Below are 22932 nucleotides of genomic sequence, written 5' to 3' on the forward strand. Positions count from 1 at the left end.
GTGTTGTTCCAATACACACAAAGGAAATAAACATGTGTATAACAAAACATGGGTAACTGCAATATTTTTTGGGGGAGAAATGCTTCATTTTCTGGAACAATTTCAAGGGTGCCAACACTTACGGCCATGACTGTATGGCTGGAGTCGTGCAGCCAGTGTTTGATACATGCAGCCCGTTGATCAGCATGCATCAGCTGTTAGGTACACTTTAAGAATAGGGTCAAAAAGCACTGTCGTATACTATAGTAATCGAAAAATCTATTGACTACACTTTATATACATTCGGAGATACAGAATTCCGATATATTCCTAGCAAGCAGCCCAGTAAGTGACACTTCGCTAGAATCAGAGTCTCTCTCTGAAAGATTCCCTTTAAGACAGTTTTGATGTAGAATCAGATCCAGCATAAAACAGTGAAGTTTTTGTTAAAACCATTAGAAAAGATTTCCCTACTTTTTCTAATGGGTTCTTCCTGATTTGCTGCTGTAGAGCACAAATTATACGACTCCTGTATGAGAAGGGGTTTTAACTACGGTATGTTTTTCAGTATATTATCACATTTATTTTTTTTACAGAAAACAAAAAATACCTGAATTTTTTTCCATCATGTGAGTTTCACAACAATAATGTTAAATATAAAAAGCTGTGAAGCTAACTCCCTATATCAATGTCTTACAGCTGCCATATTAAAAGCAGTGTTCTACCCCGTAAAGCTTATAGGGAAAGTAATTAGTTTTTCAACCCAATTTTCTGAATTTGAAAACTGCAACTGAAAGCAGGCATCAAATATTAAATATAAAACTAATTACAATATTTAATTATTTAGCAGCCATGACACTTTTTGCTTTCTCAGAATTAATATTTTAAACCAGACTTGGTAACACCTTAAATTCCATTTCCTACTTATTTACAGCAGTGTGAGGCAGCCTTCTCTGTCAGGGGGCAACTTGTAGGGTCCGATGCAACAATGGGCCATATTTGCTGCCTATTTGATATTGTTGCAATAATGGTACAGTGCATTGCAGAGGATGAAATCCAGATTAGTGGCAGAATACGGTAACATGTTGTGGATTTCACATCAGCAGCGTCAGTCAATTTATACTGCGGATTTTCTCCTCAGCCATGTGCAGTAGATTTCTAACACTTGCACACTGCAAAAACTTTGTTGCATTTGAACTTGTGGGTATGTACCTTTAATGTTCCCCCAGAAAAAAAATCCTTTTCAGCATGATGCCAGGCATAATTAAAAGTGGGTGTCCAGTGAAAACAAGTTATGTCCTATCCCATATGGGAATAAAAGTTCCCCGCACTGCCGATCGGTGCAGGTCCCTGCAGTCAGGCCCCCATATAACCTGCAGATTGGTGATAAAGGAGTTCTCCAGTAAAACTAAGTTAATTTCCAAAACTTTAGTTCTGTAGGGCACCATTGACATCTGTGCTAATCATTTATGTTAGTCTGCTGCATCAAAAGATGAGCACCCCACAGACCTCATCAATTAGAATGGGGTCCGTCAAGTTTGCACCTTTTACCCCATGAAATCATGCAACATGCTTCGCTTTTTTGTTGAAAATTTTAGCAGGATCTGTGACGCAAGTTCCAACGCATTTTGAGCTACCTTTGATTATTATTACTTTATGGTTTACATTTAAAATTAATCTACAACCCTCATAGCTGAAATCTTCCGCCATACTTTGCTGGATTGATACGTGCACAGAGCTCGAATTGACTATCTGAATTCTAAGAACTGTTTTCTTTATAACAACCATATCGTGTACTGGAAAACGGGAAAAAATTCCAATTGCGGTGAAATTGCAAAAAAAGTGCAATTCCACAATTGGTAAAAAAAACAAACATGTTCACTAAGTGCTAAAACTGACCTACCATTATTATTCTCCAGGTCATTACAAGTTCGTAGACACCAAATATGTATAGGTTCTTTTTAATTTAAGTGGTGAAAAAAAAATCCAAAATTTGTTTAAAAAAAAAAAAATGGCACCACTTTCCGAGACCCGTAGCATCTCGATTTTTTGGGGATCTGGGGCCGGGTGAGGGTTTATTTTTTGTGCGCTCAGCTGACATTTTTATTGATCCCATTTTGGGGTAGATCCGATGTTTTGATCGCCCATTATTGCAATGTTGCGGCAACCAAAGAAACGTAATTCTGGCGTTTTTATTTTTTTCCCGTTACGACATTTACCGATGAGATTAATTCTTATTTTATATTGATAGATCGGGTGACTCTGAATGCGGCGATACCAAATATGTGTATGTGGGATTTTTTTTAATTGTTTTATTTTGAATGGGGCAGAAAGGGGGGTGATTTAAACTTTTATATTTTAATTTTTTTAATATTTCTAAAGTTTTGTTTTTTTTACTTTTTGCATGCTTCAGTAGTCTCCATGGGAGACTAGAAACTGCGATGAGCAGATCACCTGCGTGTAGCAGAAATGCTCACTTGCTATGAGCGCCGACCCAACGAAGCGAGGGCGAAACGCTTGTAGGGGCGAGGGGACGCACATTCCGTATCTACCCCTTTATGTAAGTATTGCTGTTTGTTACAGAACAAGTTGGTATAAGAGATTCAGGCTGGAAGAGAGCCTGTCTTTTACAATATCCGTGCACGTGTTATACGGTGGGCATTCGATTTTATTATTCCCCCATTTCCCCTTTGAGTGCTCCATGTGGTGATTTAGTAATCAATTATTGTTTACCTAATTTTAGCACATAGAACTTTATTCCAATGCTGGGGGATGACCAACTTCTGGTCCTGTGGTTTTGTTACACTACATATCCTAGCAATTTAGCAATACAGGGTAGGAATTATTTAGGTATGGACTGTGTCTCCTCTCCTAGCAGCATTGTGTTATTTTAATGTTTTTTCTATGAGTGTTCAATAAAGAATTATTGTTTGGTCAATTGAGCTCTGTTTTTTAGGCTCAGCTGGTGCTATATTGTGATCTACATGGAGTTTAAGTCCGAGATTGCTTAAAGGATACCTTGTGAGTATAATGTTACTTACAGTGCCGACAGTCGCCCTGTTTAGTAACACACCCAGTGTGCCAGGGCAAGAGTGGCATTAGTGAACAACTGTGTGCCAGGGCTAGCACCTGGGTGTAATGCATGCAACTACAGCTTATGAATGTACTGTAAAAACAATGACAATTTCAAAGAAAAGTTTAGATATTTATTCATGACTGACAGATGCATTAAATTACGTTCTTGGCGATATTCACCATATCTTGTGGCTTCAACTTCACTACTCCCCGATTGCAAATAGTCTGATGTAAAGAGTATTGCTAGTCAGTAGTGGAAACATTTATGGGAGTAGAGGCTATGAACAAAAAAAAAAAGGCTTCAAAATCATTCACTTAAACCAAATGTTCTTGTCTCCCATATCTTCATTGTATCCTTTTGCATATTTTCTTCCAGGAAGCTGCAAAAGAATAAAAAAAAAAGTGATAGAAACTCTTACATAGCACTAAAAAGACCATTCCCAAAATTAAATACGGTAAATAAAAAAATAACCCAAATATCTTCACATCTGTGCCCTTCTGTTAACGTTCTGAAAAAAATCCATTTACTGTCTATTAGTTGTGTCCGTTCCATGGAAAGCAGGGTGACAGCAAATATGGCGGCTATTGTATCAGGAAGGCCCGAATGGTAAATCTGCTTAGTTATGCTGTGATATGTTAGTGTGGGATGGATCACTGTAGCTAAGGTTGGCCATTCAGAAGTCTTATTTCCGGTCACTAAGCTTTTCCTACAAACAGGGAATAACCAAGGCTGAAAAGCAGTTTGCCGAGTGACTTAAGAGTCATAGTAAATATTGGTTATTTTTTATTTTAGGAAGACATTATCTTTAAAATGTCTATTTCTCGTTATGACATTGGGGGGCAAGGAGGTAAACACTTAGTACGGTGTATCCTGCTCCATTAGCACGGGAAGTGTTGATGTCCCGTTCCTTTGGATGGCCGCAGCGGTAGAGTTATGTGAACAGCGCGTCATCACAGGACCAACTGATAACTCGCCGTTCCAGGCACCTGTCATGGGTGTATCAGGTTTGACAGACAGTCGTTCTGGATCCGGCTGTAGAAGGTCGATGCGCTTGGCTTTGCAGACACCTTCTTGATCCTTTCATCTCCGTAGTGCAGTGGTATCCTTCTCTCGCTAGGACCCTGCAGTGATCTCCACCTTCCGCTGCTAATTGACACACCCTTGCTTGATATATAAAAATCCTCAGTGTCTCCAGAGTCACCCATGATATAACTATTTTCCCCTGCTCAGGCCTGGAGTACTATCAGTCAGATAGTTTCTTCTTGGAGGATTATTGTCGTCTTCTCAAGCTAAGTGTATCCCCTTGACTGTTTTCCTTGTTTGTCTTTAGTTGCAGTGGGGGCTGACTAGTGCTCACCTCATCCCCTCCCTACCTAGGGCCTAGCTCTAGGGCTAGTAAGGGATTAGGTATCCTGCTTCGCGATAGGTGCGGAACCTATTTTATGGACGGTAGGGGAGTCAGGGTGTTGTAAGATCTACCTAGAGGTCTCCACTCTCCCTTTACCTAGCTGTTAGGTTTCCCCCCTTTTCCCATCGTTGTACACTTGGTCCTCGCCTCACCTAGCGTGACAGCACCTTGATGGCTGCAGCCTAGCACGGACCATGGCTTCCTGTCACACCAGTGGAGCAGCCATCGCTGGAGTCACAGGGTATACAGCGAGTAAGCATCATTTTGATATTTTGTATCCATCCCTTACTTCTTCACTCACCCCTCACTTTAATTCAGACAACCATTTTACAAATACTTTTAGGAGTTTTAAAAAGTCATTTTAGCAAGAAGGCGAATTACAAACATCTGTAAAAGAAAAAGAGCGCAGGATTCTTACATCTTTGTACTGATAAAACAGCTTGTCGTAATCTAATCCACCAACTGTGACTTCTGGGACGAAGGTGGGCAGGTTGTAGAGATCAATAATATTGTATTTGTCCTGGACCCTAAAATTAAGTTGGCACAAGATACATAAAAAAGGTAAGACGATACATTTATACATGTTCACACCTTGTAACCATTTATATGGAGTCATAAAGTTACATAAATATGTACATAGAATAACCTAAACAAAAGACAAAAAGTTGCATCAAGTTCATCCTTCCTCAGTACTATGTGAAAAGGTGAAAAGCGCTGCAAATGAGCTCACTGCGGTCAGATTTCCCTAAAAAAATTTAATATAAGGTGCAGTCTCATATGTTCCTGGATCAAAATAACAGCAATCTATTTGTGTCTATAATTGATTTCGCCCTTACTATTGCTCTCTGTACATCATGCCATGTATAACCCGCTCTGTACCAGAAGAGATGACCCCTAGTCCCTAGTAAACAGTTCATGTGTTGTCCCATATCATATATACCCATGTTGTCCATATTTGTCAATAAACCATCGTAAGAAGTATCACTTAAGTGCCTCCAAATCCCACACCCAAGAGGGAGCAGCCCAATCTGAGCAACCTTTTCTTGAAAGAGGGCAATCATTGGATGAGACGAACTCAAACTGGTACAAAGCAGTACATGTGAATGGCAACTAATCAGATTCCATATGTCATTGTTCAAAAATAAATATGACCTGACCCGATACCACAAGCAACTACTTTAACTCTTTTTTATGATTCTCCCATTGTTTTTAATCACGTTTTTATTAATGTTGAACACATTTGAGCTCTGTTTGATCCTCCGTTGGCCTATGTTTAAGGTGTGGCATTTATACAGAATGTAAGCAAACAGAGACACCATCTGACATTTAAAAAAAAGGCCACTCTGAAGAAAATAAAAGAAATACCTTTAAGATGTTGAACGATAAAACTATACAAATATTTAGCCAAAATTGGGAAAGAATGGGCCACTAGCATGCAATACTTTAACATAACAAGCATTACTCACCTATTGAATCACCACCTCTATGCTGCTCCAGCACCACCTCTACGCTGCATCAGGACTACCACCACACCGCTGCTCCAGCACCATCACCACGCTGCACCAGGACCACCACCCTGCTGCTCCAGCACCATCACCTCACCACTGCTCCAAGTGAGTTTTTGCTTACAGGGCTGCAGCAGTGAGGTGCGGTCAGTGTCTACAAGTGACTGCTGCAGCCTTAGCAGTCTACCTCACCATTATTGCTGAGTCTAGTGACTGGCTTTAGCGATCATGTATTGTAGACGGGATGTCACCGCTACAGCCAAGTAAACAAGAGCAAACAAGGGCAACAAAAGAGGCAGCAGTGAAAAATCCTTATCCGAACCTCCACGTTTTTTTTTTTTTGTTTTTTTTCAATCAGACTCCTTTCAAAGAGTTCAAGAACGAATTATCCACCTAACCTTTGCGAAAAACAAGAATATAAAAACACTCACAGTATACGTAAATGATGGTAGGTGACGTCATTCTGATCCGTCCATGGAGCTTTAGTAATTTTTACATTTTCAATGTCTTCTGCAATCTACAAGATAGGAATATCTCAGTATAACCTCAATGACCCAAAGGATAGCGGAAGACAAATTTATATAAAAATTCATTAGAATTTTTGCAAATGGAACAAAAAATTTACTGTGGCAACTTTAACCCTGTATGGGTGCCCATATTATGCCCCCTGACATTTTTTATATTTCCAAAAGCAGCATTAATTTTATTTTTCTGTTGATGTGGACAAATGTGGGCTTTTGTTTTTTTTTTCACCATGAGTGTATTTTTTAATGGTGTTACATTGAGGTACAAATAATTTATATTCATTAATTCTTATTATTTTTTTTTTAAAGATGCAAAAATAACAGCAATTTTACCATTTTTCGTTTATCTATTTTTTTTTTTTTTTTTAAGATTTCAGTTTTACGACATTCACAGCAAGACATAACTGACATGTTAAATTAATTTTGAGAGTAGACACAAAGAAAGAACAGTTTTTCTTCATATTTTATTACTTTAGCACAATAAAAACAACATTTTATAATAAAAAACACACATTTGTTTGTTGTGGCTTCATTTTCTGACAGACATAACTTTTTAATTTTTCTGCGGATGTTGATATGCAAGGGCTTATTTTTTCGCAAGATGAGTCCATGTTTTTAATCAATATAATTTTGGGGCACGTGAATTTTTAAAACACTCTTTATTCCATTCTTTGAGATGGATGAAGAAAAACAACAATTTTGCCATCATTTTTTATTTTAATTTTTTACAGTAAAGTTTAAACAGGGCAAATAATGTATAGCACAGACCATTCAGACATGGTGACATCAATTAGCTGTTATGTTTTCACTTTTTTCTACCTATTTTACCATTTTTTTTTTTAAGTCCCGTTCTGGGACTTGAACTTGTACAAAATTGATCGCTCATATTATACCCAGCAATACTTCAGTATTGCAGTGTATTGAGGCAGTCAGTATAAAACTGACAGGAATTATATTAGGCCCAGCCTCATACAGACTCTAACAGGTGTCATAGGAAGACAGATTTGGGGGTCATTATTAAACCCTCGGCTGCCATAGCTACCCATCTGTACCCCACGATTGCACTTGAGAGAGGGATAGAGGAAGCCCCCCTTTCTCTAGCTACTTAAAATGCCCCCATCACCATCGACAGCAGCATCTAAGGAGTGAAACTGCTTTGTCTGAAATTAGATTTGCTCCTGGCGGTTGCAGGTTGCGCTCCTGCTGCCGATCTCGTGAGTGCTGTAAGTGCGACTGCAAGATCAGCACGAAAAAAATGTGCGGAATTGTGCAGGAACTAAGACGTGACCATGACTTACATTTACTTTTTGGGTCTTTATAAGGATTGTCCACCCTTAAATGCGTGTCTTTTGGACTAAAACTGATTTTTGCAATTGGGTTACATTAAAAATGTACCGTTTGGCTTTTACAAACTCTTTGTTTCCCTGCACAACTTTGATGTGGTCATGATTCAGATGACAGGAGTTCAGGAAAATACAAACTCTTCTGTCAGACTGACAGAACGAGCTCACTGACAGATTCCCATCTGGCTCATTCTGCAGCTAGCAATAGACAGCACAACACAGAAGTTGTAGAAGGCAAACAGTGAAAAATTTTAACTGAAGCCTAATTGCAAAAACGATTTAGCATCTTTAAATACATGCACTGTAGTATGTATAATACACACACACACAATATTATATATATATATATATATATATATATATATATATATATATAGTACAGGCCAAAAGTTTGGACACACCTTCTCATTTAAAGATTTTTCTGTATTTTCATGACTATGAAAATTGTACATTCACACTGAAGGCATCAAAACTATGAATTAACACATGTGGAATTATATACTTAACAAAAAAGTGTGAAACAACTGAAAATATGTCTTATATTCTAGGTTCTTCAAAGTAGCCAGCTTTTGCTTTGATGACTGCTTTGCACACTCTTGGCATTCTCTTGATGAGAAGGCGTGTCCAAACTTTTGGTTGGTACATACATACATATATATATATATATATATATATATATATATATATATATATATATATATATATATATATATATATATATATATATATATATATATATATATATATATATATATATATTTTTTTTTAAACATTCAATGCTGTGAAGTACAGTAGCTGTCGTACGTCAAAATGTGGTGTTGCTGACATGATCCAACTCAAAATTGAGCAGTTTTCCGGATATTTTCTTTTAAAAACATTGCATCCCCACTCAATTATGTTTTTATTTATTGACTTAAGTGAGAACAAATAACCCTAAACTTTTGACCATTTAAGAGTTCAATACAAATTCCTTACCTGCTCCGCATTCTCAGCTTGGGCACTACTATACTGCAATACCTCTGATGTCTCACTAGAGTGGAAACATAAAAAAAGATCAACAATGACTACATCAGCTAAGAAATCAATAAAGGGCACAAAGACTTATACAAAAATGTTAAAATTCTCACCTGATTTGTGGAAGGAAGGATGTTTTGTATACATCCTCAATATTCTGCAGGTAAGATAGCTCAACTTTCTTCTCAATTGTCTAAAAGAACAGAAAAAAAACACATGTAACAGACATTACACCAGTGCCACCTGAAAAAGAAGAAAAAAAAAAAAAAAAAAAAATCAAATCGCAAGTTATATACATTTCCTCTGTCTTGTATTTTCTTGTAGACATCGGCTGCTGGAACGTCCACATATATAACCATGTGTGGAGGCAGGAACTCGTCAATGCTCACTTTCTTGATCTCATTATAATGATTCACGCCTGAGAAAAATAAGAAAAATCTATCATTGATATTAATAAATAGGACTTAAAATTTCAATAGTAAAAAACTACACTTATTTTTTCATAAATAATTAGAACAAGTGACGATAAGAAACTTTGTAATATAGTTGTGCTCAAAAGTTTACATACCCCGTCAGAATTTTTGCTTTCTTGACCTTGTTTCAGAGAATATGGATGATAACAAAAACCTTTTTCTCCACTCATGGTTATTGGTTGGGTGAATCCATTTATTGTCAAACTACTGTGTTTTCTCTTTTTAAATCTTAATGACAACCAAAAACATCCAAATGACCCTGATCAAAAGTTCACATACCCCAGTTCTTAATACCGTGTATTGCCCCCTCTAACTTCAATGACAACTTGAAGTCTTTTGTGGTAGTTGTGGATGAGGTTCTTTATTTTCTCACATGGTAAAGCTTATTATTATTCTTGGCAAAAAGCCTCCAGTTCCTGTAAATTCCTGGGCTGTCTAGCATGAACTGCATGCTTGAGATCTCCCCAGAGTGGCTCAATGATATTGAGGTCAGGAGACTGAGATGGCCACTCCAGAACCTTCACTTTGTTCTGCTGTAGCCAATGATAGGGCGACTTGGCCTTGTATTCTGGATCGTTGTCATGTTGAAACGTCCAAGTACGTCCCATGCGTACAAATTTGCCTCCAGTATTTGCTGACAATGTGCTGCATTCATCTTTCCTTCAACTTTTACCAAGTTTCCTGTGTCTTTGTAGCTCACACATCCCCAAAACATCAGCGATCCACCTCCGTGCTTTACAGTAGGAATGGTGTTCCTTTCATCATAGGCCTTGTTGACCTCTCTCCAAATGTAACGCTTATGGTTGTGGCCAAAAAGTTCAATTTCGGTCTCATCACTCCAAATTACCTTGTTCCAGAAGTTTTGAGGCTTGTCTCTGTGCTGTTTGGCGTATTGTAGGCGAGATACTTTGTGGCATTTGCACAGTAATGGCTTTCTTCTGGCGACTCAACCATGCAGCCCATTTTTCTTCAAGTGCCTTCTTATTGCGCATCTTGAAACAACCACACCGCTCGTTTTCAGAGAGTCCTGAATTTCAGCTGATGTTATTTGTGGGTTTTTCTTTGCATCCCGAACAATTTTCCTGGCAGTTGTGGCTGACATTTTTGTTGGTCTACCTGACCGTAGTTTGGTTTTTACAGAGCCCCTGATTTTCTATTTGTTAATCACAGTTTGAACGCTGCTGACTGGCATTATCAATTCCTTGGATATTTTTTTTGTATCCCTTTCCTGTGTTATATAGTTCAACTACCTATTCCCGTAGATCCGTTGACAATTCTTTTGCTTTCCCCATGACTCACAATCCAGAAACGTCAGTGGCTGGATGAAAGATGCAAGAGTTTGTCTGGATCCCAGAAACTCACTCAGCTTTTATGCACACACACTGACTACAAGCAAACAGGTCACAGGTGAGGATGTTACCTTTAGTAGCCATTCAAACCCATTTGTGTCAAATTCTGTGCATGTTATCAAGCCAAAATCACCAGGGTATGTGAACTTTTGATCAGGGTCATTTGGATGTTTTTGGTTGTCATTAAGATTTAAAAAGAGAAAACACAGTAGTTTGACAATAAATGGCTTCACCCAACCAATAACCATGAGTGGAGAAAAAGTTTTTTTGTTATCATTCATATTCTCCAAAACAAGGCCAAGAAAGGAAAAATTCTGCCGGGGTATGTAAACTTTTGAGCACAACTGTATATCTTATCAGAGAAACAGGCTTCTTTCTTCACTTATCAGTCATTTTATAAGGGGATGTCCGGGACTTTTATATTGATGATTATCCTTAAGGCACAGTCAGACGGCCAAATAAATGGGAGCGAGATTGGAACGCAGGGCACGGACCAGCCGGCGGCTCTCCCGACCCGTGTGTGACAGCTGCATAAAAACACATGAAACTGTGGTGCTCAGGTCAAGAGAGCCACCGGCCGGTCCGTGCCCTGCGTTCCAATCAGGGCTGTGGAGTTGGAGCCCATGTTGGTGTGGAGTCGTAGTCCGTATAAAATGGACCAACTCCGACTCCTAAAATATATAATAAATTGGGTACAGTAGTTCAATGCAGTTTGTGGGGAATATTTTTTCATAAGAATTTGGGCAAGTTAAGAAATGTCCTATAAATGTCTGTCCTATTCCTGATCTAAGGGTCTAGACTTTTAGCTGAGATTAATCTGTGCTACAGTAAATTTATCACTTAAACATGAGCCATGTATGAGGGAGTCGGAATAGGTGTCATGGAAATTGAGGAGTCGGAGTCTGAGTTGGAGGTTTGGCTTAGCGACTCCACAGCCCTGGTTCCAATCTTGCTCCGATTTATAGGGCCATCTGATTGCACCCTTAGGACAAGTCATCAATATCAGATTGGTGGGGGGGTCCGACACCCAGTATCGCCACCTATCAGCTGTTCCCAGTGCCAGCCAGGTTTGATCAGGTGTGGAACGGATCAGCTCGGCTGTCAACTGTATAGTAAGAGCAGCGGATACTGCACATCCACCCATATTCATTTGAATAGGGGCATATGTGTAATACCAGGCCGCAGCCACTATACAGTTGACGAAACTGACGGCAGTGAGCCATTGGAGAGGGGAGTGGGAAGAAACTGAAGAGGGAAAAAAGGCAGAGTACAAAGTGAAAATGCTTAAGCTTCTGATGCAAAATAGGAAAATTGCAAGATCTAAGTCACATAATGGGCAGAAATAGTGTTATTCCTCATGTACACACAACATCTTGTACTGAAAGTCATATGACATTGCCCATAGAAATCCACTGCAGTAAGAACAGCTTCAGTCATTAATCTGGCTCAACTATACCTCTCTGTACTATGAGCTTGTGGAAATTTCTGCACACATTACATAGAATACCTAATCTATCATTGTCCAGTGCTTTAAAGGCAGAAATGCTCTCACTTGCAGTGGTGGGTGAATCGTTGCATTTATCGTCCTCGGCTTCTCTTTGCTTCTTCACGACGGCGCCGCTCCTATTTCTTGATTGACAGTGGAGAGCAGAGGTGTTGTAGTGCAACAGAGTCCTTGTCTCCACTGTCACTTAAGAAGCGGGGGCCTCACACAGCACTACAAGTGCACAGATACGCCCCACCAGGGCAACGATACGCCCCACCAGGGCACTTGAGAGCTTAACTGGCAAATGAATAAAACACAAATTTGGGTGCATCAGATGATGACAGAATAGGTATCCTTGAACATGTGTTACCGTGCTCTATCCTGCAGCTTTCATTGGCACATTCTCACTTACAGATTCCCTCGAAACAAAAGGGGCAATATGTACACGTTTGATAGAAGATAATAGGAATGCCACAGGAGGCGACATTATAAACTTTACATAAGTATTGAGGCAAAAAGAAGCTTCAGCTGGAATCTACTTACATTCTTTGCGGATGTATTTGCTTTTGTACATGGCGTCAAGGAAAACGTAATCACTGAAGGCCGAGCGCTCCAGAACCACCCCCTGACCTAAAGAGGAAAAAGCAAACACTCCAGTTATCTCCACTGCATTCCTCTCTATGCTATACTAGCCCATTCTTAAAAAGTGTGCTAGAACCCTATAAAGACGACGACCCTAATGGAGAACCCCTTCTCAGAGACAGCTGCTCCAGAGATCAGCGGCAGACAGATACTGACCGGTCCCTTGTGTCATTCGTCCTAATGAGGACCTCCTTATACTGGAAACTAAGTATCAGCTATATGGAACTGGACTCTATTATTTTATACATAAAAGCTACATAAAGTATACATTTAAAATATATAATTCAATACCCACAAGTAAAAATACACATTCTGACACGTGGGAACTTATTACATTGATATAAAAAAAATTGAAATCAGACTTTCGTGAAACAGTCTGATGCACGGACTTGTCAGAGGGTCTTCCACCCAAACCCAACAGCCTCATATATGCTTCCAAACACATGATGAATGCCATAGTTTGGAGACCTATCTATTTACAAAAATATTAAGTAAAGCAGCAGCAACAGGGAGAAGGGACGCAATAACCGAAAATAGGAAAGTTATTTATCTGGAGGGGACTGGGCACCCCTATTGTGTGGATTGTGGTGGGACCGATTACCTTCATGGGAAAACCATTTATTCCCTTTCCAATTTTTTATACCTTCATTTTTTCCTCCCCAGCTTCCAAGAGCCGTAACTGGTAAGAGGACTTGTTTTTTTTTTGCTGGTAAAGTTACAGCTTTGATTGACGACATTAATTTTAGCTTTTGATGTACTGATAAAAAAAAATAAAAAAAATTCGTTTATCTTTGTCATTCAAAGCGGTAACTTGACCAGCAAAAAAAAGTTGGGAAAAAAAGAAAGTTGGCTAGTGTGAACATTTTCAGAGATCCGTAACATTTCTGTTTTCCCATTGATGAAGGCTTTTTTTTTTTTTTTTTTTTTTGTGGCGAACTGAAGGACATATGGATACCATTTCTTGGATACATACGACCTTTATAATTGCTTCTTATTGTATTTCTTTTACGGAGGAGTGGAGAACGAAAAAAAAAAAAAGAAGGCATATCAACTTTTTTTTCCCTTCTTTACGGCGTTTACCTTATAGGCTAATTCATTGTATATTTTGATTGATTGAACTCTTACAGACTCGGTAACACTAAATCTTTTTAACTGGAAAAAAAAACGGGTGATTTTAATTTTTTTTTCTGACCTGCAGGAGACAAGAACTCATGATCACCTATTCGATATACAGCAATGCCACCATATTGCAGTATAAACAGCAAATGACATCCTCCTATAGAGCCCAACTACAGGCTGATCTTTACAGGAGGATGAAAGTCACAGCAATGGGGGCTGTCAGCCATGACGATCCATGCAAATCCCATGATCACATAATTTTAATGCCACTGTCAGTGATAGACAGCGGAGTCAGACAGCAGCGATAGGAGCTAGCTCAGGTTGCTGCTGTTGCATGCTGTGTAATGTTATCAGAATTTGTCAGGTATACTGCGGAGTCAGCTACTGAACCCACTCCATACATGGGGACCCGATGTAAGACATACTATTACATCCCATATTGAGAAGGGATTAACATTATATCTTTTATGTACCTGTGCTCAGCAGATGATCCAGGGCATCAGCATACTGCAGCATGCGCATACAGTACATCCAGATTTGCATGCGGTATGAGTTCCCGTCTGAACACTTGGGGTCCTCATAGAACTTCTCCAGGCTGTAGAGGCCACAGAACTTGTTCGGCAGGGTGGTTTTTTCACCACTGGTTTTGTTTGCATACTTCTGATCGGCTTCTGGCATATATTTCATACCTGGGAAACGGAAGAAAAATCAGAAGATGGAGGACATTACTCCATCATCAGCTAGTCAGCAAACCGCAATCAGATGTATCTACACCACAGAGATGGCTCGCTCTCATCTCACCCAGTTTCTCAGCCAGTGCCTCAGCAAGTTTGCCTTTGCCAGAAGCTAAGTTTCCATCAACGGTGATGATTTTGCTGTTCGGCCCAAACCGCTTGGTGGTCCTCTCACCAAGCATGTAGGCCAGGTAGCCATATTTCAGACCATGTCTTGAGCTCACATGGAGCTGGGCCTGTTTCAAACCCAAACAAAAAGAAGCCGAGAATTAAGGGTTGCTCCTAATAGATGTGGCAATTCTAATAATAATAATTATTATTTTTATTTATATAGCACCAACATATTTCGCAGCACTTTACAATTAAGCGGTGACATATACAGACAAATTCAATACAAGGTAAGACAGTTTAAACAGTTACATTAGGAGTGAGGTCCCTGCTCGCAAGCTTACAATCTACAATGAAATGGGGGACACAATAGGTGGAAAGTGCTTGTTATTTCAGGTCTGGCAATTATAATAAATAGGGATTTTCATATAAAGCTGCATGATCCGGTCATCAGCCCGTATGTTAGTGCAATAATCAAGTATCGAGTGCAGTTATCGAGTGAATGGAGGGTGTGGAGACAGATGAATAGTAGGGAGCAGATTCTGAATAATATTTAGAAGGAGGGAAGAGGGGAAAGTTAGGTTAGTGAGTTGAGGTGGTAGGCTTGTTTAAAGAGATGGGTTTTTAAAGCGCGCTTAAAAGACGTGGTGGCTAGGCATCAGTCGGATCGTCTGGGGTAGAGCATTCCAGAGCACAAGAGAAGTCTTGGAGAAGGAGGTGCGAGGTTCGGACAATTTTAAGGAATTGCAGAACATCTAGTCCTTGAGTTGCAAAAAGTGAAATCCATGGTGACATTTGCAGCATAAATTGACGTACTGTCAGTTTCAAATCGGCAGCGCTGGTCCATTTACAGTGCATGACATTTTGTGAAATCTCATCCACAATATTGTTACTGTAATATGCAGTGTATTTTTCACCCAAATATCCACTCCGTGTTCACCCTGTGGGAGCCTAGCCATCAAATTCCTTAGTATTAGTATGGAAAATATTAACAATGAAAATATGGAAAATACAGATCCCTGATAAATATCACAAGATGAAACATTACATAGACATTGGGAGACTCCAAATCACACTGACAGCTATATGTATATACAGTACAGCACCGATCACACTGACGGCTATATGTATATACGGTACAGCACCGATCACACTGACAGCTATACGTATATACAGTACAGCACCGATCACACTGACAGCTATATGTATATACGGTACAGCACCGATCACACTGACAGCTATATGTACATACGGTACAGCACCGATCACATTGACAGCTACATGTACATACGGTACAGCACCGATCACATTGACAGCTACATGTACATACGGTACAGCACCGATCACATTGACAGCTACATGTACATACGGTACAGCACCGATCACATTGACAGCTACATGTATATACAGTACAGCACCGATAACACTGACAGCTATATGCATATACAGTACCGATCACACTGATATATATATATATACACACACACACACACACACACACAGTACAGCACCGATCAAACTGACCTATATGTATATACAGTACCGATCACACTGACAGCTATATATACAGTACAGACCAAAAGTTTGGACACACCTTATCATTTAAAGATTTTTCTGTATTTTCATGACTATGAAAATTGTACATTCACGCTGAAGGCATCAAAACTATGAATTAACACATGTGGAATTATATACTTAACAAAAAAGTGTGAAACAACTGAAAATATGTCTTATATTCTAGGTTCTTCAAAGTAGCCACCTTTTGCTTTGACGACTGCTTTGCACACTCTTGGCATTCTCTTGATGAGCTTCAAGAGGTAGTCACCGGAAATGGTTTTCCCAACAATCTTGAAGGAGTTCCCAGAGATGCTTAGCACTTGTTGGCCCTTTTGCCTTCACTCTGCGGTCCAGCTCACCCCAAACCATCTCGATTGGGTTCAGGTCTGGTGACTGTGGAGGCCAGGTCATCTGGCGTAGCACCCCATCACTCTCCTCCTTGGTCAAATAGCCCTTACACAGCCTGGAGGTGTGTTTGGGGTCATTGTCCTGTTGAAAAATAAATGATGGTCCACTAAACGCAAACCGGATGGAATAGCATGCCGCTGCAAGATGCTGTGGTAGCCATGCTGGTTCAGTATGCCTTCAATTTTGAATAAATCCCCAACAGTGTCACCAGCAAAGCACCCCCACACCATCACACCTCCTCCTCCATGCTTCACGGTGGGAACCAGGCATGTAGAGTCCATCCATTCACCTTTTCTGCGTCGCACAAAGACACGGTGGTTGGAACCAAAGATCTCAAATTTGGACTCATCAGACCAAAGCACAGATTTCCACTGGTCTAATGTCCATTCCTTGTGTTCTTTAGCCCAAACAAGTCTCTTCTGCTTGTTGCCTGTAATGAGCAGTGGTTTCCTAGCAGCTATTTTACCATGAAGGCCTGCTGCACAAAGTCTCCTCTTAACAGTTGTTGAAGAGATGTGTCTGCTGCTAGAACTCTGTGTGGCATTGACCTGGTCTCTAATCTAAGCTGCTGTTAACCTGCGATTTCTGAGGCTGGTGACTCGGATAAACTTATCCTCAGAAGCAGAGGTGACTCTTGGTCTTCCTTTCCTGGGGCGGTCCTCATGTGAGCCAGTTTCTTTGTAGAGCTTGATGGTTTTTGCAACTGCACTTGGGGACACTTTCAAAGTTTGCCCAATTTTTCGGACTGACTGACCTTCATTTCTTAAAGTAATGATGGCCACTCGTTTTTCTTTACTTAGCTGCTTTTTTCTTGCCATAATACAAATTCTAACAGTCTATTCAGTAGGACTATCAGCTGTGTATCCACCTGACTTCTGCACAACACAACTGATGGTCCCAACCCCATTTATAAGGCAAGAAATCCCACTTATAAAACCTGACATGGCACACCTGTGAAGTGGAACCCATTTCCAGTGACTACCTCTTGAAGCTCATCAAGAGAATGCCAAGAGTGTGCAAAGCAGTCATCAAAGCAAAAGGTGGCTACTTTGAAGAACCTAGAATATAAGACATATTTTCAGTTATTTCACACTTTTTTTGTTAAGTATATAATTCCACATGTGTTAATTCATAGTTTTGATGCCTTCAGTGTGAATGTACAATTTTCAAAGTCATGAAAATACAGAAAAATCTTTAAATGAGAAGGTGTGTCCAAACTTTTGGTCTGTACTGTATGTATATACAGTACCGATCACACTGACCGCTATATATATATATATATATATGTACATATAGTACAGTACCGATCACACTGACAGCTACATGTATATACAGCGCCGATCACACTGACAGCTCTTTATATGTATATACAGCGCCGATCACACTGACAGCTCTTTATATGTATATACATGCACACTGACTATATGTATATACAGTACAACACCGATCACACTGAGCTATATGTACAGTACAGACCAAAAGTTTGGACACACCTTCTCATTTAAAGATTTTTCTGTATTTCCATGACTATGAAAATTGTACATTCACACTGAAGGCATCAAAACTATGAATTAACACATGTGGAATTATATACTTAACAAACAGTGTGAAACAACTGAAAATATGTCTTATATTCTAGGTTCTTCAAAGTAGCCACCTTTTGCTTTGATGACTGCTTTACACACTCTTGGCATTCTCTTGATGAGCTTCAAGAGGTAGTCACAGGAAATGGTCTTCCAACAATCTTGAAGGAGTTCCCAGAGATGCTTAGCACTTGTTGGCCCTTTTGCCTTCACTCTGTGGTCCGGAGCTCACCCCAAACCATCTCAATTGGGTTCAGGTCTGGTGACTGTGGAGGCCAGGTCATCTGGCGTAGCACCCCATCACTCTCCTTCTTGGTCAAATAGCCCTTACACAGCCTGGAGGTGTAGAGATGTGTCTGCTGCTAGAACTCTGTGTGGCATTGACCTGGTCTCTAATCTGGGCTGCTGTTAACCTGTGATTTCTGAGGCTGGTGACTCGGATAAACTTATCCTCAGAAGCAGAGGTGACTCTTGGTCTTTCTTTCCTGGGGCGGTCCACACGTGAGCCAGTTTCTTTGTACAGCTTGATGGCTTTTGCAACTGCACTAGGGGACACATTCAAAGTTTTCCCAATTTTTCGCACTGACTAACCTTCATTTCTTAAACTAATGATGGCCACTCATTTTTCTTTACTTAGAATTTGTATTATGGCAAGAAACAGCAGCTAACAGTCTATTCAGTAGGACTATCAGCTGTGTATCCACCTGACTTCTGCACAACACAACTGATGGTCCCAACCCCATTAATAAGGCAAGAAATCCCACTTATTAAACCTGACAGGGCACACCTGTGAAGTGAAGACCATTTCCAGTGACTACCTCTTGAAGCTCATCAAGAGAATGCCAAGAGTGTGCAAAGCAGTCATCAAAGCAAAAGGTGGCTACTTTGAAGAACCTAGAATATAAGACATATTTTCAGTTGTTTCACACTTTTTTGTTAAGTATATAATTCCACATGTGTTAATTCATAGTTTTGATGCCTTCAGTGTGAATGTACAATTTTCATAGTCATGAAAATACAGAAAAATCTTTAAATGAGAAGGTGTTGCCAAACTTTTGGTCTGTAATGTACATACAGCGCCGATCACACTGACAGCTCCCTACACGTACATACAACGCCGATCACACTGACAGCTACATGTATACAAAGCGCCCATCACACTGACAGCTACATGTATATACAGCAGCGATCACACTGAGCTATATGTATATACAGCAGCGGTCACACTGAGCTATATGTATATACAGCAGCGGTCACACTGAGCTATATGTATATACAGCAGCGGTCACACTGAGCTATATGTATATACAGCAGCGGTCACACTGAGCTATATGTATATACAGCAGTGATCACACTGAGCTATATGTATATACAGCAGCGATCACACTGACAGCTCTACGTATATACAGTACCGATCACACTGACAGCTCTACATATATACAGTACCGATCACACTGACAGCTCTACGTATATACAGTACCGATCACACTAACTGCTCTAGCTCTACGTATATACAGTACAGCAGCGATCACACTGACAGCTATATGTATATACAGTACCGATCACACTGACAGCTCTACGTATATACAGCACCGATCACACTGACAGCTATATGTATATACAGCACCGATCACACTGACAGCTATATGTATATACAGTACCGATCACACTAACTGCTCTACGTATATACAGTACAGCAGCGATCACACTGACAGCTCTATGTATATACAGTACCGCACACACTGACAGCTATATATATATATATATATATATATATATACACATACATACAGCAGCGATCACACTGACAGCTCCATGTATATACACCACTGATAGTTATTTGTGTACATTATCACAGTGCGGTTGCAGCTGCCACATATAACTGTGCTGTTGCCTATTAACACACAGCACTGGAGGCTGCAGCACAATCACAGTGCCATCAGTCAGGACGCGGTCTGGGCACCGGGTGCGGACATTGCACCTTTATCTCCATTCCCAGCTATTGTGTGCTGCATCCCGGTCCTCACCACGCACAGGACGCCGGTTCTCCCGGTAACTCTCAGGCCACGGAGCACAGTCCTCCCGAACATGTTTCTGCCCTTCCCGGGACAACCTGCGCCGGGGTCCTTCCAATGAGCGACGCAAGAAAGTGACGTCACGGGCTGTCCTCGCCGCCTGCTCAGTCCACGTAGTCCTGGTTACCAGCGGTGGTGTGAGTTGACAGGTCTGCCGTCGGGGAATGTCGGGCTATGTAGTCATGTCAGCCATGTGTATATACATATATATCTCCCTCTAGTCGCAGCCCCCTCCTCCGCTGTGGATTACATCTACACTTTCTGCTTTTCAGACTTGAAAAATTCACGCTTTTCAAAAGTTTAAGATTTTCTGTGGTAAATGCAGCAATAAACCACGAGCCTCAAACCTGGTGGTCTATAAGAATTTACAAGTGGAGACTGAAACTTCTGCATGTAAAGACCCCTTCAGGGATTATTAAGGGCTTGTTCACACGTTAAGATTTTACTGGGAAAATATGCGTTTTGCAGTAACTGCAGCATGCCAATTCTTTCAGCGGTTTTGCAACGTTTTTCATCTGTTCAAATAAATGGGGAAAAAAACACAAAAACTGATGTATGCAGCATTTTTTTCTGACTAGAAACATGTTTTTGGTGAAGAAATGTCTGCTGCAAAACTTAAAGCACCACTCCAGTGGTTTTTATTTATTTCACTGCCAGAGTGGTGTCACTAATACATGTTACTCACCAGCCGCCGTTTTCATCTTTTATCCGTGCCGCTGCGGTTGGTCTTCTGCAGGTTGTGAGCTGCCGGATCGCTGCAGTGTTTGCTGGATGATCCAGAAGTCACAACTCAGTGTAAGTCTATGAGGCCAGAAGAAGGCCACAGAGGCTCTCCTAGACTAAGGCCGGTTTCACATGTCCGGATATTTCAGGTACTGGAAGAACCAGTACCGGGGGAAATCCATGTCCGTGTGCACCTGTGTGTGGCAACCATGTGCCGCATCAGGAGCACATGTACCGGCACCTGGGAAACAGGTTCCCAAGCGCCGGGTCCTGAACACTGCCCTCATCATTGTCCCCTGACGGCGCTGCGATCAGGGAGAACGACCTACTATAGCGAGTGAGCTCCGGGGCTCGCTGAGTGTAGCTAAGGGGGTTGCTCGCTGGAGCAAGTCGTTCTCCTGGCTCCTCAGCGTGAGCAGTCAGATGGGTTACAGCGGGGGACATCTTCGGACAGGTGAGTGTAAGGATTTTTTTATTTTATTTTTACACCAGGACACATCAAGAGCAGAATACTACTCTCAACATTGTCCCTTGCTCGCTGTGATTGCAACGCCGTCAGGGGACGATGATAGCAGTGTTAAGCACCTGGCGCTTGGGAACAGCTCTAACTGTACGCTGCTTCTCAGGTGCCGGTACGTGTCACACGGATGACACACGGATGTCATCAGTGTGGGACGTTTTGCTGCCAGTGCAGCGCGAAAAAAACAGACATATCAACGTGTTTTGCCCATGGATACACGGTCCATGGAAACACACTGACATGTGCACAGACCCATTCATTTGAATGGGTCTGCGTGTGCATGTGTCTCCGGTACGTGTGGAAACTGTCACCACACGTACCGGACACACTGACGTCTGAAAGAGGCCTTACACTGAGAGCTTGTGACTGTTACCTCTGACTTCTGGTCAGTCAGAAGTTGCTGTCACAAGATGGTGACGCGGGTCCGGAGCAGAGTTGTAAGGAACAGAAGACGGCGGCTGGTAAGTATATTGCTAGGGGCAGGAAATATATTAGTGATACCAGTCCAGCTGTGAAATAAAAAAAAAAACTGGTGCTGTAAGGTGTGCACATACCCTCACACAGGACTTGTCAGATGCAGATTTCTGAAGTTAAAAATTAGCAGTGGTAAACTAAACATCAAATTTAGCAGCTTTTTCTGCAGAAAATTCTGCAAATTTATTGCAGATTTTCATTCTTTTCGATGCAAAAGTTAACTCCACAATGAAAATCAATGCTGCAAATGGCAAATCTACAGTGAGTTTTTACCGCCGATTGTTTTTGGAACTTAAGAATGATGTTTTGTATACCTCATCTACAATGCTGACATTGTACAATTATTATACAGCAGATTTGCTGCTGAAAATTTTGACATCTGTGTTAAAGCGCACCTGTCAGCAGGATTGTGCTTAGTAAACCACATACACTGTCAGGTGGGGGACATTACACTGAGTAAAATGATACCTTTGTTGATTAAATCCGTCCAGTGGTTCTTTTATAATCTTTACTTTCATGTCTGACATAATGATATGCATAATGAGAGCACCAGAGCACATGCATATCATTATGTCAGACATGAAAGTAAAGATTGTAAAAGAACCACTGGACGGATTTCATCAACTAAGTTATCATTTTACTCAGTATGAGGGTGCCCACCTGACAGTGTATGTGGTTTACTAAGCACAATCCTTCTGACAAGTGCGCTTTAAATCTGCAGCATAAAAAATCCATACAATTTGGTATGGACTTTGTCGCTGCTGCCAAACACTGAGCTCAGCTTCTCGTGCCATATCCATAGGCAGAGCCGTTGAGCTTATTGATTGGCTGC

At 40.7% G+C, this 22932-nt stretch overlaps 1 protein-coding gene across 1 annotated transcript; it reads right to left on the bottom strand.

Moving 5' to 3' along the window:
• Nucleotides 1-3163: 3163 nt before the first annotated feature.
• NDUFA10 (NADH:ubiquinone oxidoreductase subunit A10) lies at nucleotides 3164-20491 on the bottom strand. The gene is made up of 10 exons (XM_073646743.1): nucleotides 20336-20491; nucleotides 14720-14888; nucleotides 14392-14607; nucleotides 12701-12787; nucleotides 9146-9267; nucleotides 8963-9042; nucleotides 8811-8865; nucleotides 6400-6485; nucleotides 4882-4990; nucleotides 3164-3434 (listed from the first exon to the last, which is right to left on the bottom strand). The coding sequence occupies exons 1-10, from the start codon at nucleotides 20396-20398 to the stop codon at nucleotides 3366-3368; spliced, it is 1056 nt and encodes a 351-aa protein (XP_073502844.1). The 5' UTR covers nucleotides 20399-20491; the 3' UTR covers nucleotides 3164-3365.
• Nucleotides 20492-22932: the final 2441 nt, after the last annotated feature.

Source organism: Phyllobates terribilis, unplaced genomic scaffold (genome assembly GCF_046119375.1).
Source record: "Phyllobates terribilis strain yellow unplaced genomic scaffold, ASM4611937v1 Scaffold_9__5_contigs__length_417890890, whole genome shotgun sequence".
NCBI classification, from domain to species: domain Eukaryota; kingdom Metazoa; phylum Chordata; class Amphibia; order Anura; family Dendrobatidae; genus Phyllobates; species Phyllobates terribilis.